Raw genomic sequence first — 12735 nt, forward strand, 5'->3', positions numbered from 1 at the left:
ACTATTAGTTTCAATTAATTACTAAATATAAATATATTATTTAGATTTAATATATTTCCAATAATCATTATCGTTAATTATTTAATATAAAATATTATTTTAATTAATCAAATAAATAATTTAGTTATGTTTAATGTAAAAATAGGGTATTGGTTTAAATGACAAAACAGTGGAAATTATTTATAGATATAGCAAAATTTCACTGTCTATCGGTGACTTTGAAATTTTACTATACTGGTAAATAAGTTGATTCATTTTGTTACGTTTGGAAACAATCCATAAAAGTATTTAGTTATTTTTATTTTAAGTGATTTAATCATATCATATAACAATATATTAAATAATGCTAAATTTCGTTTATGACTATATTAAATGTTCTCTTATATTAATTAAGTATTTAAATTTGATTTTTCTATACAAAATTGGTAATCAAATACATATGTTTAACTTTCGAACAATATACATAAAACAGTATTTGCAATCCAAAGAGGCCCTTTTAAGTTAATATATGTTTTTTCATATTATTCAAAACCTTTTAGGACTCTCTATATTCACCAATATGCTCTTTGCTCTAAGTTGAATTACTACATCTTCCACTTCAGCATCTTCTTCTTTCTTCTTCATCATAAATAATATAGCTATGTGGTTTAAAGTTAAAAAAAGCTTGGATTTATAAATAAATTCAAAATTAAAATTGCTTTTATATTTTTTTATTTTAAATTGACAAATTTAATTTGGCAAAAAAAAAAAAAAAAAAGAGAGAGAGAGAGAGAGAGAGAGAGAAAGAAAGATATTTTGTAAACAAGTAAAAACGAAACGGTTAAAAATCACTTTTAGTCCCTAAACTTCTATCAAGTAATAATTTAGTCATTGAACTTTGGATTATAACGATTTAGTCCCTTGACTTTCAATTTTGTAACAATTTAGTATTTTAACTTTGTTATGTAACGAATAAACCAATAAACTAATTAAAAATTCAACATTTTTATAAAATACAAAGTATACGTGATAAAATAATTAAAATTGATATCTAATCTTGATAAATTTGTTTATATTGGGGACTAAATTGTTACAAATTTAAAAGTACAATGACTAAGTTGTTACATACTGAAGTTTAGGGATTAAATTGTTATAAAATCGAAAATATAGGGACTAAATCATTACAATCCAAAGTTCATTGACTAAATTATTACTTTTATGAAAGTTTAGGGAACAAAAGTGATTTTTTAACGGAACAAAAATGCAAGAGCAAAAATGTGCAACTTCAATTGATTCAAATCTTGCATAAACCTGATCCAAAGAGACAAATCAATGAATGAGTTGAAATATCCCACCGTTAGGTTAGAGAAAAATTCTAATATTATGGTAGTATGGAAATTTTTTTATGCTACCTCCATTTATTGTTTACCACAAAAATAAATTTAATAATTATGTGAAATTTATGAAATAAATAAATAATAAATTAATATATTATTTGATAATGTGTTAAATATGAATGAGAGTAGTAGGTAATACAATAAGAGTGATCAAATACAGCCTAGGATACACCTACACTTGTGCTTCACTTCTTTACCACACAAAAAAGAAGTTAAAAGAAATTGTTCTTTTACAAAATAAAAATGTCATGTGGCAGAATTTTATTGGATCATACTTGGGATGTACCAACATAGGTGCATCTAATGGACCACTCAAGTTTTTCTATAGAAAATTCTCCAGAGCCAATTCTTTCAAATTCCATGGGCTTTGTATTGGAATTGGTGTCCTAAATATTTCTAGCATTCTCGTAGTTTGTAAACATTGTATAAACAAATTGTTATTTTATGAGCATACACTCAATCCAATAAATAAGATTCTAGGCTATTTTATGTAATTTAAACATGTATGTGAAAACATATGGATGCATCATGTTTAAATGATAACCTAAACGATCTGTAGTAGATGGATAAGGCTGGGTATCTTATCCTGGTGACACTACGGATACGACCTGCTTTGTAGATGTTATAAATGTTGTAAAGTGCTATAAATGATCAGATCCTGATCATTCGTGTAGAGACATGTGAGCAGGGGTATCCTATACAAAGAGTTTGTATAAGACCGAACCACGAAATGACTAGACTCATTATATAATGTAACGTCGTTCCCATTAATAATAGAGACTTACATTTCACCAAAATGACCATAGGTGACAGACCTGAATCATGAGTGAGTTGTGAACTTCTGCTTATGAAGACGGTCCTTTGATTTGTATGGGTGAGAGTTGCCAGATTGCAACTCAATATGCCTACCATTTTGGAGATTCGTCTGATTGGGGAGATGGGAACACAATTACACAAGACGGAATTCACTTCTTCTCTAATGTCGATGTAAGCAGATAAATTGCTTCTTTAAGGGCTGATTCTAAACTTAAACTATTGGCCACACCGTCTCTTGGCCCAAAAGAGACTTGGTCATAATTGGACTATGACTTATTGTTCATTAGAAGGATTAGTAGTACTTAAGAAGTTAGATATAACTACAGGAGAAAATAGTAATTTTGGTCCAGCTGTACTCATGAGCAATTTGTGAAGGGTCATCGTACTGTTGATTGGTTATACCTAATAGACACAAAAATATATTTGTAGTGCGAAGAGTGCAGTTGTCAGTCTTTAGTGAAGTGACCAATAGTTAATGAATATTGGGTAATTGAATTAAAGAGTTTAATTAATTATCCAAGTACCGTTGGAGCTTCAATCTACAAGCCTATAAAGTCTGCTATGTAGCTCAACATGGATTATTGAGGATTAATTTTGGATTAATTTGAATTGTTCAAATTAATTGAAGGTTAATTATATATGATATAATTAATTAAATTAATTATATGTGATATAATTAACATAATGTATTTGATACATTATAACATAAATTTTTAGAGGAATTAAGTTTTTTAATATGATTCAAATATCATTTATATGGATGATATTCATATAAATGTGATTTATACTAAATATCATGATTAATTGAGAGAAATACAAACTATAGGTTATATTGTCTTTGATACAATATAAAAACTATAGGTTACATGTTATATTTGATATAACATATAGTTATATATTATATTTAATTTAATTTTAAATTAAATTAAATGACATGACTCCCTTCTTACTTTTTCTCTCCATCATTGGTGGTGTTGAGGGGATTATGATAGGTTGGTTCTTCTAGCTTGCATTTTTTACGTAGAGGAACAAGAAAGCAGCCAGCTTTGTGGCTTTTCACCCTAAGTTCACACAAAGAAGAAAACGGGTTTTATTCTTCTTCCTCTCAAATCCTCTCCTCCCTCTTCCCAAATTACTTAGCAGAGCCCACACCTCCTACTAATTCTAAATTCCTAAGGAGAATACAAAGGTTTCAATTTGTGGTGGTGGCCATTTGGGATTTCTTTTTCTTTTTGGAAGATCGAGATCCAAATCGAAAAGTTCGTGATCTGGATTGAGGGAATTCGTGAAGACTGTAATTTCTTCAAAGGTAAGCATTATTTTCTTTCTTAATTCCCTCCCAAGCATGCTATATTTAATGTTTAATGCATGATTTTTCCTGTCCATGTTATGTAAATTAAGGTTCTGTGAAAACCAAAATTGGGAACGATCTCCACTTCCGCTGCATAGCCTTCATAGGTTCCTTCACATTGAATGTCCACAAACATAGATTTTAGTTTCTCTCCTTTGTTCATATATTTGGGCAACCACGAGTTTCGATAATACTTCACATTCTTAAATCAATCCTTATGGGAAGAACTCCTAAATTTACCCTTGTATAAAATTACATTGTAAATTTGCCATGGTCTGTCTCGAAATAACTTTCTTAATATGAAGGTTATTATCTCTGAATTTTGATTTCTGTAGAAATATATATATATATATATTTTGTTGAAAATGGAAAATCGCCTCCTACTTTGTACATATGATTTTATTCCCTGTAATTTGGGTTTATTTTTATTCTTACCATATGTACATTTTTTTTACTGTTATAAGTTTTTCCATAATTAGCTATCATAGTTATATATATAAGGGAAGAAAAGAAAAACAGAACATTAAAATATCAAACATACCAATTTCCTTAAAGTAGTGCATCAGATTCCTTGGAGTTTCACGTCCGAAACAAATTCGTACTTCGACTCTCACGAACGTCCGACTGAAACATCGAAACACATCAAATCACGTCTAAAAAATTAATTGGAACTAATCGAAGCATTCCCGGCCAAAACACATTCTTCGACCGATGACCACGAAGCTCATTCATCAACCGAAAGTCGTCAACCGTGGCTCAAAGTTGTCGACCGTGGGTGCCGATTCCCATAAATGACTCTGATCGTGGATGTAGAGTGGCGATCGATTGCTGAACCGAGTCGATAAGTAGCGTGGGTCAGATCGTGTTAAGGAGGATCAAGTCTAACTTGATCAAGCAATCGGGTCGATAAATAGTGTGGCTGAATCGTGTTAACCTAATTGGGTTGGTAGGTTTTTTTTAACCTAATCGGGTCGGGTTTGGAGCTGTTTTTAGGTCTAGAGTATTTTTTAACCCAACCGGACGGGTCTAGAGCGGGTTTTTTTTTACAGAAACCGAGTCTGGAGTGTTTTTTTTTATAAGTTTTTCCTTTTCTTTTTTGTTTCGTCCTTAATTTCTTGTTTTGCCAATCAACATTTTTTCTATGGCATCCATAAATTCTAACAATACTGAAGGGACCATTCTTCTAATCACTAATCACAAATTAAATGGAAGGAATTATCTACATTGGTCACAATCAGTCATGATGTTCATATGTGAAAAAGGAGGAAGACTACCTGTCAAGCAAAAATCCTATCCCAGACCAAATTGATCAAAGATACAAGACATGGAAAGTGAAAAATAATATGGTTGTCATGACTAATCAACTCCATGACGATAGAGATTAGTGAAGGATTTTTACTCTTCTCAACTGCAATCGAAATTTGGGAAGCAGCCCGTGAAACTTATTCTGACCAAGAAAATACTGTAGAGTCATTTGAAATTGAAGGAAAAATTCATGAGCTACGGCAAGAGGATATGCAAGTCACTTATTATTTCACTCAACTATCTCGCCTTTGGCAGCAACTGGATGTATTTGAAAGCCATAAGTGGGAGTACACTGTAGGTGAAGCTACATTCAAAAAGATAGTTGAAAAGAAACGAGTGTTCAAATTCCTGCTTGACCTTAATAAAGAACTCGAAGAGGTACGTGGTAGAATCTTAGCTATTAAACCATTACCTAACATCAGAGAAGTGTTTGCAAAAGTAAGAAGAGAAGAAAGTAGGAAGAAACTAATGTTAGGAGTGACTGCAAGTTCTGAATCTAAAGGATCAGCCTTACTTGCTTGAAACCTTGGTAATGAGGTACATACAAATACTTATGATAACCGTTACAATCAAAACCAGAACTACACAGGAAATGAGAATCGACAACGAAAGCTAAGACCATGGTGTGAACACTGTAAAAAACAAGAACACACTAAAGAAGTGTGTTGGGATATTCATGGAAAACCTCTAGATTGGAAGCCCAACAAAGGTGCAGGAGACAGACATGGAAAGGCCTATCAAGCAAGTACATTATCAGAAAGTAACATCAATCCTGAATATAATGTGTTTACTAAGGAGCAATTGGACCTTTTCTAAAAACTATTCGGTCAACCGAAACCTACCCAAAAAACATCAGAAACCAACATAGCAACAATGGCACAATCAGGTAACTTTCTTTGGGCCCTTAATACAACCAAAGAAAATTGTAGTATTTGGATTATTCACTCGTGCATCAGATCACATGACAGGTGACATCTCACTTTTAACTAACTACACACACTGTAACAGTCAAATTACTGTAAAAATTGCCGATGGTACCTATTCTAAAGTAATGGGAATTGGAATTGTGTTTGTATCTAAAGATCTAGTATTTCAGGATTTGAATTCGGGGAAGATGATTGGCAATGCTAAGGAAACCTCGGGTCTCTACATACTAAATTCTCTTAAGCCATAAGTCAAGGAGTTAGGTCTTAGCAAATCTTGTTTTATTTCTAAATACTATTATGATAGTACATCTAGTACATCTAATTTTGTTGTCTCTAAAGATAATTATGTTAGTACATCTTCTTTTGTTGCTTCTAAAGACAATTATGATAGTACAATAATGTTATGGCATAATCGTTTAGGACATCCCAATTTTCTATATTTGAAACGAATGTTTCTAGATATTTTCAATAAAAGTTCTTAGGTGTTTCAATGTGAGTCTTGTGAAATGGCAAAGTTGGCTCGATCCTCATATCCGATAAGTGCATATAAACCCTCTTATCCCTTTTCTATGATGCATAGTGATGTTTGGGGACCTAGTAGAGTTCAGAATGTAACAGGAGCTAAATGGTTTGTTTTATTTATCGATGATTATATTAGACTTACTTGGGTGTTTTTAATGAAAGAAAAATCTGAAGTTATTTCTATATTCCAGAATTTGTTTGCTATGATTCTCAATCTCTTTAACACCAAAATCCAAATCCTTCACACTGACAATGCTAAGGATTATTTTAACACTTCCTTGAAAAATTTTCTAAACGAGAAAGGTATTGCCCACCTAAGTATATGTCATAACACTCCCTAACAAAATGGAATTGCAGAGAGAAAAAACAGATATCTCCTAGAAGTTTCTAGAGCTTTAATGTGTCACGCTAACACCTCCCACTTTTTTTGGGGAGAAGTGGTTCTAACAACCACCTACCTTATTAATAGAATGCCCTCTCGAATATTAGGCTTCAAAACTCCCTTACAAAAACTTAAGGAAGTATTTCCAAATGATAGATTATTTTCTCAAGTCCCTTTAAAAATATTTGGTTGCACAGTTTTTGTCCAAGATCATAGAACCAATAGGAGTAAGTTAGATCCTAAGGCAATAAAATGCATCTTTCTCGGTTATGCTCCAAGCCAAAAGGGATACAAATGCTACTCATCAATTACAAAAAGGTTATGTACATCCATGGATGTAACCTTCTTTGAAACCTAACCTTACTTCAAAAAGTAAGACACCACCGAACCTTCTACCCTCATAGAAAATGAATTACTTCTGGAAAACGAAGGAAACCAAAAACTAGATCTCATTGAAGAGACTACTCTGTATGTTCCTTATATACATGAAATAGATATTCCCAATCAAGGCCCACCATAAAGTAGGAAAGATCCTATAGTCTATACTAGAAGGAAGAACACCCTTGAACATGCACCCATACTCAAACAAAACCCAACCGAAATACAGGAAAATCATGTCTCCAACTCCACAGTTGAAACACTAACTGAAGACATTGATCTTCCTATTGCAAAATGGAAAGGGGTAAGAACCTATACGATGCATCCCATCTAAAACTACCTATCCGACAAAAACCTCTCTCCCAAGTTTAAAGCATTCACAACTACACTATCCCAAGTTTACATTCCAAACAATGTCTATGAAGCCCTCAAGGACATTAATTGGAAGCAAGTTGTATTAGACGAAATAAAGGCCTTGGAAAAGAACAACACATGGGAAATAACAGACCTACCTCCAAGAAAGAAAACAGTAGGATGCAAATGGATCTTCACCATCAAGTACAAGGCTAATGGAGAAATAGATAGGTTTAAAAATAGACTCGTCGTCAAAGGATTCACACAGTCCTATGGCATTGACTATCAAGAAATATTTGCCCCAGTGGCAAAATTAAATACTATTCATGTCCTGTTTTCCTTAACTGTGAATAATGATTGGATTCTTCACCAATTAGACATAAAGAATGCCTTCCTTAATAAGACTTAGAAGAAGAAGTGTATATGGATATACCGGCCGGTGTAAAATCTACTCAAACCAGAAATAAGGTATGCAAACTCAAAAAGTCCCTATATGGCCTAAAACAATCCCCTAGGGCGTGGTTTGATAAATTCTCAATAGTGGTAAAGGAAAACGGGTACTCACAATGTCAATTTGACCATACTCTCTTCGTCAAACATTCTTGCACAAATAAAATAGCAATTATCATTGTCTATGTAGATGACATTATCATTATAGGAGACCATGAAGAAGAAATAAAAAAATCTAAAACTTCTCTTAGCCAAGGAATTCGAAGTAAAGGACTTAGACAACCTTAGATACTTCCTAGGAATGGAAGTGACCCGCTAAAAAACAGGTTTAAGTATTTCTCAAAGAAAATATGTCCTTGACCTGTTAAAGAAAACTGGAATGCTTGGATGCAAGCTTGCTAATACTCCAATTGACACTAACAATCACATAATCAAAGAAAACAATCACAAAATGGTTAACGAAGATCAGTATCAAAGGCTAGTTGGAAAATTGATTTACCTAACTCACACAAGATCTGATATCTGTTTTGCAGTTAGCTTTGTAAGTCAATTTATAAAAAGTCCAATAGAAGACAATATGCAAGCTGTATACAGAATACTCAGGTACTTGAAAGGAACTCCAGGAGAAAGATTATACTTCAAGAAATCTAAGAGAAGAAACATTGAAATCTTCACAGATGACAATTGGGCAAGCTCAAAAATAGACAGAAGGTCAACTTCTGGATATTGCACCTTTGTTTGGGGAAATTTAGTCACCTGGCGAAGCAAGAAACAATCTGTAGTATCCAGGAGCAGTGCCGAAGCAGAACTAAGAGCTCTAGCTCAAAGAATATGTGAAGGAATGTGGCTCAAATGCATTCTATCTGAACTTAAAATCAAATCAGAAGAACCAATGGAGGTACACTGTAATAATTAAGCTACTATCAGTATCGCCAAAGACCGAGTCCATCATGATCGCATAAAGCATGTGGACATTGATCGGCACTTTATTAAAGAAAAAATTGAAAATAAAACATCTCACTCAAATACATACCTATCAAGAGGCAAATTGTTTTCTTCATCTCTTGCACCAAGACCGAGGAGAACTTTTCTTTTTCTTTTAAACCCTTAATATATATATATTATAAACCCCCAAGTCAATATGCATTTCTTTATTTGATATATGTGAATTACATAATGTGGTATACCCTTTGTTTATTTGATATTTACTGTGATTTATGTTAAACATTAAGTCAACATGTGATTTACATACCGTGGAATAACTGATAAAAAATTCAATGAAATAATATATACTCTTATTTTTATATATTGTAATATCTACTCTTAATCTTGTATATTGTAATATCTACTCTCAATTTTGTATATACTCTAAGGTAAATTGACAATATTCCAAGGTATATTGACATACATATCAGAACATCATGAGAATATATTACCGTCACAAGTGATACCTAAGTGTATACATAAATAACTGGTATATAAACCAAATAAACAATGAAATATAGTACATTAAAACAATAATACTCAAAACAAACAAGGGTATATATCACATAATATTAAAAACCAAACATGAAAAATGAAGAGATGCTAGAAACCATGAAATTGAAAATAAAATAATTCATTTTCTTTGTCCAATTGAAAATGAAAAGTATATATATATTAAATATTTTTTCTCTCTCAAATAAAAATGAAAAAAATCATATTAAATTCATTTTCTTACTCTATAATAAATGTACTTATCTCTCCATCATTAACAAAACTTCGATAATAGAGAAACAAAGGTGGTTTATTAGTGAAAAAACATAATTATGCAATTAAAAGGATGAAAAATTAAAATAGAAAAAAAAAGAAAAAGAAAAATGGCAATTTTGTCTAAAAATAACACTAAAAGCTTTTATTGAAAAAATTCAAAATTAAAGATATTTTTTTAAGATACATGGCCAAAGATAGTTTTTTAAGTAAAAATTCTTGAAATAAATGATTTTAGAAAAAAAGTTAGTGTTTAACCATCACTCAAAATAACTTTTGAAACGTTTTCAAAATGTATTTTAAATAATTTTTATAAAAAATATTTAAATAATAACTGTTTTTTAAAAAAACACTTTTTTCTCAAATAGGACTTTAGTTTTAACGGTTGGATAGAGTAGTTGCCAAACTTTTTTTTTTCCCTTCTCCTTATTCTTTTTGTTTGTGGATTTGTGCAAGACTAAAATGATAATTTTAGAACTTATTTCCAAGGACTTGGAGCAAAAGGAAAAGCCCATCCTTTCAAAGGGGTTTAAGTGCACAAGTATAAAGCAATTGATTTATTTATTTATTATTTTATTTTTAAAAGTATGGCAATCCATTTGGCATTTATAATATCATATAGTAGCTATTCATTTACGTTATTAATGTCCTGCAAAGCTGGTGTCTTCAAATTTAAGTTTTGAGAAAAGTTGTGTAATTTGATGGCTCAAGAAGATGACTGCAAAGCTGCATCGCAAAGACATCCTTAAGATTCAGGGACGAATCTTCTCAAAGAAGGGGAGAATGATAAGTAAATAATTGGAAATGATAGGAGCTAGAGCATTTAGGGGTGTTTGATAAATGGGTGTGAGTTGTTGGGTTGGGTGGGTATTTATTACCCATATTTGTTAAGCTCATAAAGAAAAACTGTAGGTTATTAAAACCACCTTTTTTACCTAGTCAAAACTAACCCTAAAAACAGTGATATTTTCATTTCTTTCTCTTTTCCCTCATCTTTGCCATTTGTATTCTCCCCCATATCTGATTTTTTTTTTTTTAATCGTCAAACCTTTGGAACGTCACTTTCCAAAGTTTCCCCATGGTGGCTACCATTGTTAACAATTTTTCAGTTCCTTTCATCCAAGACGGAATCCCCCAGGAATCTTCTGGTGTTTTTTTACCCCATTTAAGTGTCGGGAGAATGCCATTTAAGCGACGACTCTCCTGACACCCGTCAAGCGGCATCGAGAGATGGGATCTGGTATAAACCAGATCTCTTCTTCCCCATTTTTTTCCCATTCTTCCCTCTCTTCTAGCCCTAACCCGCCGCCCAACGTCCCCCCGCTGCCCAACCATTTTTTTCGGTCATTCTCTCCCATTTTTCCCCTCCTTCCCTCAAATCTACTCCCCCCGCTCCTATCCCTTGTGCGCTGGCCAAGTTTGTTCAGATTATTCAAGAACCCGCCCCCTCTCCCACCGTAGCTGCTCTTTCAACCACTTGCCGTTGCCGCCGCCTCCTCCCTTCAGTCAGTAGTCACAATCAATCGTCTGCCGCCACCGCCGTCTCCTCATCTCGTTCAGCCGTCGCCTTCAACCGCCCGCCGCCGCCTTCGGTAATCTTCTCATTTTATTTTCTCTTTTATATTTATTTAATTCATTATTTTCTCTTGTATATTAATTTAATCATTATTGATCGATTAATTGAAAATTCATGATTTAAATAATTTATGCAAATTGTTATTGTGTTATTGTAGATGTTTCAATTAATCATTGTAGATGTTTCAATTAATCATTATTGATCAATTTTCATTTGTTGTTGACTGTGAATTAATTTTACTTTCCAAATACCATTTTCAAAAGCTCCAAAAATTAAACCAAAACAAGATTCCCATGGATTGTGGATGTTTCAATTTATGGATTGAGTTGTTATTGTTGTTGAATGTGAATTAATTTATGAATTGAGTTGTTATTGTTGATTGTAGATGTTTCAATTTATGCAATTTTTTTTGTGGATTGTGGATTAATTTATAGCATGTTACTATGGATTAAGTTATTATTATGGATTGTGGATGTTTCAATTTATGCAATTTTTTTGGAGTATGAATGTTATTGTGGATTGTTTTTAATTAGCATTGTTTTTTATGTAACCCATAGATTGTGGATGTTTCAACTTACTTAATTTTGGACTTAGTTTAGGGGGAAAAAAATCAATAACATTAGGGGCAAAAAAGTCAAATCACGTATTATAAATTAGTTAAAATTTTAAATACTCCGAACAAACTTGGAAATTTTTAATCAAAGTTCATGCTTAATAAATACTTTGTACTTTGTCCTCTAATCCAAGTTATTGTTTTGGATTACAAGTTGGTCAGAAAAGATTTATTTTTAAGGATGAATAAAGAATGGATTAAACTAAGGAATAAGTTATCAGTGGAGTATAGATAAAAAGTATCCTAATTTTTAGATATGGAAAAGTTTCATGTTAATGATTCTGGACGAATAAGATGTCCATGCAAGAATTGTATGGATTCAATTTGGGAAAAGATAGATATTGTGGAACGACATCAATTAATATATGGAATATCTCCCTTATATTGTGAATGGGTATATCATGGAAAGCCAGTAAACTTACCTAGAAGTTTTGAAAATCATACAAGTTATTCAATACAGAATGTTGAAGTAGATAATATAGAGAGTAATGTTTTAGAAGAAAATGAGATGTTGAATCTTATAAACGATTTACAAGTTCCAATTAAAAACGAAAATACAAATGAAGGAAGGATTGAGAATGAAATGTCCTTTAATGGTCAAGAAAGAGATACCACGAACTTATTCGAGGATTTAATGACCGAAGCATGTAATGAATTATACCCTGGTCGTTCGCAATTTTCGTCCTTGAACTTTTTAGTGAAGTTGATGAATATCAAAGTTCTCAATGGTTGGAGTAACAAATCATCTGACATGTTGCTGGAATTGTTAAAAGCAACATTTCCAGCTGGCACCTCTATACCTACTTCCTTTTATGAAGCCAAGGGAAAATTGCGTGATTTAGGCCTAGGTTATGAGTCTATTCATGCGTGAAAATATGATTGTGTATTGTATTGGAAAGATTTGCAGATTTGCAACAATGTCCCGTTTGTGGTGAGT

The 12735-nt window shown here is 32.2% G+C and overlaps 1 protein-coding gene across 1 annotated transcript; it reads left to right on the forward strand.

Moving 5' to 3' along the window:
* The first annotated feature begins 4911 nt into the window (after positions 1 to 4911).
* Positions 4912 to 5370, forward strand: LOC150035478 (uncharacterized). The gene has a single exon (XM_090314324.1). The coding sequence runs from the start codon at positions 4912 to 4914 to the stop codon at positions 5368 to 5370; it is 459 nt and encodes a 152-aa protein (XP_090170450.1).
* The last annotated feature ends 7365 nt before the right edge of the window (positions 5371 to 12735 follow it).

The sequence above is a fragment of the Benincasa hispida genome, chromosome 6, assembly GCF_027475165.1.
Source record: "Benincasa hispida cultivar pf3 chromosome 6, pf3_genome.v1.1, whole genome shotgun sequence".
NCBI lineage: Eukaryota > Viridiplantae > Streptophyta > Magnoliopsida > Cucurbitales > Cucurbitaceae > Benincasa > Benincasa hispida.

Coding starts and splice junctions, on each gene's coding strand:
- LOC150035478 (XM_090314324.1), top strand. CDS start 4,912: ATGACGATAGAGATTAGTGAAGGATTTTTACTCTTCTCAACTGCAATC.